Below are 5,439 nucleotides of genomic sequence, written 5' to 3'. Positions count from 1 at the left end.
TGACATCTATTACTGATCCTAGATTCGTTTAGTTGGAAGAAGAAGGTACTTATGCAGAAGAAGATGATGATGGGGTTGAATTTTCACGTATACATTCATCAATTCAATCTTCATCTTACATGGCTCAGGTTCGTGACAGCATAAGAGACGAACTTGTTAATTCATTACAAAGACAAAGATCGTAGTCATGTCTTATTTATTTTCTTTTATCATAGATTGTAATATGTAGTTAAAAAAAACCTATTACAAATGCTTTGTATCGATACATCATCTTAATTATTATGACACTTCTTTATTTATATTCCTTTTATTAACATTAAACCTTATATTCTCACGCCAATTATTACTTACTTTAATAATTCATCTTCTCCAAAAATATTGTTACTATTATGTTTTATGAATATATATACATGTGGTGACAATTAATTAATTAATTATATTAAACATCGGAGGTACTTTGTTATTACAAAAATTAGTTGTGAAAAAATGTTATGGGATTTCATGTTTAAAATCTTAAAAAAAATTTATTATTTTTCTTTTAGCAAAAAAAATTATTTTTTCTATAAATATATTTAATATATTTTTATAAATATATATACACATATTAATTATTTATTAATTATATTATCTTATAAATTATTAATTATGTGAGTAAAAATTATTTCATTAACAATTTTACTTCTTCAAATCAAAATATATTATAAAAATATCCCTTATATAATTATTATATTAACTTATACCCTTTTTGGTAATTTTCATATATAAAAAGTGTTTATGGTAAAATGTCATCCAAACACTCTCACTTTTCAGAATCACTTTTTCACAAAATCTATTCTTCACAAAATCTATTTTTTCCAGAGGCTGTGTTTGGGTGACACCCCAAACCATGGTTTGGGGAATAAATCACTCAAACACCCACCCAAAAACCAAAACCATGGTTTTGGAAAAAGCAAAAATTTTTGCTTTTGGAGAAAAAAGGGAGAGTGTGAGAACCTATAGGATATGTATCTTGTTATTTTTTTATAAACATATTTAATCTTATATTTTATAAATATATATACATATTAATTATTTATTAATTATATTATCTTATGTATTATTAATTATGTTAATAAAAATATATTATTAACAATTTTATTCCTTCAAATTAAAATATATCATAAAATCTATTTTTTCTGTAATTATCATATTAACTTATGTCTTTTTTTTAGCAATTTGTATATATAAAAAGTGCTTCTGATAACAACTATCCAAACACTTTCACTTCTCAAAATCACTTTTTCATAAAATCTATTCTTTCCAGAATCTATTCTTCCCAAAATCTATTCTCTAGAATCACTTTTCCAAACCATGGTTTGGTTTCATCCAAACACACCCAGAATCTATTTTCCAGAAACTATTCTCCAAACCACGGTTTGGTTTCATCCAAACACCCCCCAAGTCCATTAAATCCAACAAATATTAGTTACTTTTTCTGTCAGTTGGGTCTATTATGCCACATGTTAGCTATGGTCACTCCTCATGATCAACTCTTTCATCCTCCCTTTCTCTTTTTCTTCTATCTTCCCCATTTTACCCTTTGTTTCTTCTTCTTGTTCTTTTTTTTAAATTTTTTTTACCTTTTTAAAAAATATTTATTTAAAAAGTATTTGGATAAAATATTAATTTTTATAACTAAATTTTTTAAAATTTAATGTGAAAGGCAGTCAAAATAAAAATACATTCTTTTCTATTTACAAAGTTTGAACGATCAGTTTCAAATAAAAAATTAAGATGTATCTATCAATAATATCTGCAAGTCCTAAGATGAGAATATATATATATTTTAATTTGAATAGATCTTATTTGTATATTTTAAATAGTGAATAAATTATGTAAAAGACTTAATTTTTTATTTAAAATAGAGAGTTTGAGCTTGTAAATAGAAAAAGTATTTTTATTACCCTCCACGTTAAATTTTTTTAAAAAATTAATTATAAAAATTATTATTTTATTCAAATATTTATTTAAGTAAATAATTTTAAAAAAAATTAAAAGCATTTTAAAACAAAGAAGAACAAACAAAGGGTAAAAAGGGAAAGAGAGAAGAGAAAGAGAGAACGAGGAAGAGAGAGTTGATTACAAGGAGAGACCAGAAGTTGACGCATGTCAAAGTGGGCTCCACTTACAGAAAAAGTAACAGATATTTGTTAGATTTAACAAACTTGATTTTTTGCTTCATTTTGAAAAGTTTATGAGTATTTTTATAGCCAATATTTTATGAGGGTGCCTATTATTCATTTTTGATATTACAATAAATAAATTTGTCACTTTACCAAAAACAAATAACTATACACATTATAATATATAAATAATAAAATAATATATTCATATTAAAAATTAATAAAATAGCTTATAAATAGGACTACGAAAACCTTTCTCCTTCTATTTTATAAATATGATCATCAGAGTGCATGTGTGTATAAATAATGGGAAACCAATTTTAGTACTCATCATTATAGTGTAATCTAAACTATTCAAATACAGTTTTAATGGTCTATATTTAAAATTTTTAACTAATGATTTTTAAATAAAAAATTTATTTTTTTAAAAAATTACATTTATTTTGGATTATATACCTATTAAAAAATATTAAATATTAAATCAAGGCCGTTAAAATTAAATTTGAATAGTTAAGATTTGATAAGTATTATAACGCTTATCACTGTGATGAAACTGATTTCACCTGGACATGAAGAGATCATGGCCTCAAAATTCGCTCCAAGCTTCTACCCCTGCCTTTTCCATTAAGGGGGTGTTTGGATTCTCCCATAAGTGCTTTTTAAAAGCACTTTTCTGCAAATCGAGACAAACTCCTTCACATATTTACCTCGCATACCGAAAAACACTTTTAAAACCATGGTTTGGTTTTCATCCAAACACCCTATAAATGCAAAAAATCTCTCTCTCTCTCTCTGTGCGTGCGTGCGTGCGTGCGACTTGTCTCCTCGCCTTTTTCATTCATTGCCTTCTAATGAAGCTCTAAGAACCAAACTTTGAAGTCATGACAATTTCACCCACATATCCACATGTATGGACCGCAAAATCCAACTTCGCAGGGGATATAACTTGAGCAGCAACGTAGTTGTAACTTACAAGGCACAACAAGGATTCCTTTTTCTCTCTCTTTTGGAACAAAGGGAAACTAAAACGAGTCAAATTAACTAACACGTCAGATTTCTGTTAAATTCGGTACCATTTTTCTTGCGATTTCCGACTAATCTTACGTGCATGCGTATCTAATCAACCAAACCACAACTGCAAAAGCCCGCAGATAATAATCTTCTCAAATCCCACCAGAAAAAAGCTCAAATTTTCAACCCATATATATAGACACAGCCCCGTTTGAGAGCCACATAGTCCGAAACAACACACAAGAAGATCAAGAAGAAGAATGAAGTTTATGACTCTTTATCCTTCAAGTTTCGTCGTATTATTGATTCTGTTTCAAGCTTCAAATGGCTGCGATTTCATTCGAGAATCTTGCACGAAGGCCTCGGAGAATGATCCAATCGTTCACTATGATTTCTGCGTCGCCAGCCTTGAGGCCGTGATCTCTCAGAGCAATCCACCAACCAGCCTTGGAGATCTTGTGGCCATGTCGATTCAGATAACAAAGTCCAACGCAACAGACATAGTTTCCACCATTTCCGATCTTTTGAAGGAGCCCAACCAGTTCAGTGAATACGCCAAGGAATGCTTGAAAGATTGTTCTGATCTTTACTCAGATTCCCTTGCTGATTTGGATGACGCCATGGGAGCTTTTGAGTCTCAAGATTTTAACACAGCGAGTATGAAGGTAAGCGCGGCCATGGAAGCTTCTGTGACCTGTGAAAACCAATTCACTGACGGGAACGAAGAGTCTCCTTTAACAGAGCATGATAAGACGTATTTTGAGCTTAACGCAATGTCTCTGGCTTTCATCAAGATTCATCAGTAGTGATTTTATATATCTTTAATTTCTCTGTGCTATTATGCCGTCTAGGGTATTGTACATATAGCTACACATATAATCAAATCATATAGAATGATTAAATTGTACAGTTTTAGAATTAGTTTATGTGGAAATGATCTATTGTCTTCATTTGTTATGTTGAAATTTGTGCATGTGTGTGTACTTTTGAAGTTTTTGTTTAGGCTTGATGAATGCAAACATGCTTTTGGGTTCTCATATATAAGATTATTTCTTTTCTTTTGGCCAAACTAATATGTAAGACTTGCTCAAAAACTTCAGATTTTGATTTTAATCCGACAATTTAATTAAGCAGCTGAGAGTTTAGACGGAAACCTACGAATATAAGTTTTATTTTTCCCAGCCCCTTTTTATAAATCACTTTGACTTTATTAATAATTCAGGTGTATATTAAGCACTTAAGCTATTCAATCAATGAAGCTGTGTATTCCATAAGGTAAAGGTGCACCCTGCGTTTTAATTTCATTTATCATGTGCACCCAACACCATAATCTTCTTATATTATAATGTTATTTATGATCTATTAAATTTGGAGTAATCTCACCCATTTTCCAGTTTTTTGATGTGATTATAACTTGGTTACTTGATATGAAAGTTGCTAATAATCTGATAAAGGAGCCAACATTATTTATTTTAATGTTAAAATGAATAAAATTAAGGAGAAGGGTGATTTGAGTTTTAAATAAATATATAGGGGTAAGATTGCACCAAATTTAAGGATTATGGGTAAAATTGCGCTACTAAAAAAATTATGATGTTAGGTATACCTAAAAAATAATATCAGGATGTGAGATGCACTTTTCCTCTATTTTATATTTAGGTCTTTATTTTTTTTATGCTAATTGCCAGGATGTTGAAAATCATATGCCAAACTATCCACTTTTCGCCCATCCACTTCTCTGAATTTTTTGGTAAGAACTTCTTCTCCGATTTTCGTTTCAACTGCTAGATTAACTTTTAACTTCAAATTTCACATTTTATAGTTTGCTAAAAAAATTAGTATTTTTTTTAAAATTATTAGTACAATATAAAAATACATAAAAAAAGTAAAAAAAAATCTAAATGGCTAAAAAAGTTTATAATAAAAATAGAAGGAATTCATTTTGTCAAATATTAGATCTAAACTGTTTAAATTTAACCTAATTAATAAATAAAGTGAAAATTAAGAAGAAAGTAAAGTTCAAAAAGGAAAGTATATTCGAGATCAACTCCTCTTTAAATTTGGTCATCATTTTGAAAGAGCAGCCTTTTTAATTATTTTAAATAATACAAAGAATTAATGCTATTTTCAAAAGCCAATGGTCCATCAATAAATAGTTCTGATATTCCAACACACATTAATGGCACTGGATATTCCAAGTCCTCATTTTCTCATCTATATATATTCAATTCCAAGTTCAATCCTGACAACTATATAGAAAATCATT

At 28.7% G+C, this 5,439-nt stretch overlaps 1 protein-coding gene across 1 annotated transcript; it reads left to right on the top strand.

Annotated features, from left to right (window-relative positions):
- The first annotated feature begins 3,442 nt into the window (after positions 1 to 3,442).
- On the top strand, positions 3,443 to 3,979 carry LOC114745134 (putative invertase inhibitor). The gene has a single exon (XM_028933278.1). It carries the CDS (start codon positions 3,443 to 3,445, stop codon positions 3,977 to 3,979), a length of 537 nt encoding a protein of 178 aa, XP_028789111.1.
- Positions 3,980 to 5,439: the final 1,460 nt, after the last annotated feature.

The sequence above is a fragment of the Neltuma alba genome, unplaced genomic scaffold (genome assembly GCF_004799145.2).
Source record: "Neltuma alba isolate B1F8T4 unplaced genomic scaffold, ASM479914v2 tig00004533_pilon, whole genome shotgun sequence".
Classification (NCBI taxonomy): Eukaryota; Viridiplantae; Streptophyta; class Magnoliopsida; order Fabales; family Fabaceae; genus Neltuma; species Neltuma alba.
Note: the sequence above shows the minus strand (reverse complement) of the source record. Positions and strands in the feature narration are given on the sequence as shown.

Excerpts from the sequence above, each read along its gene's own strand:
- LOC114745134 (XM_028933278.1), top strand. The coding sequence starts at position 3,443 with ATGACTCTTTATCCTTCAAGTTTCGTCGTATTATTGATTCTGTTTCAA.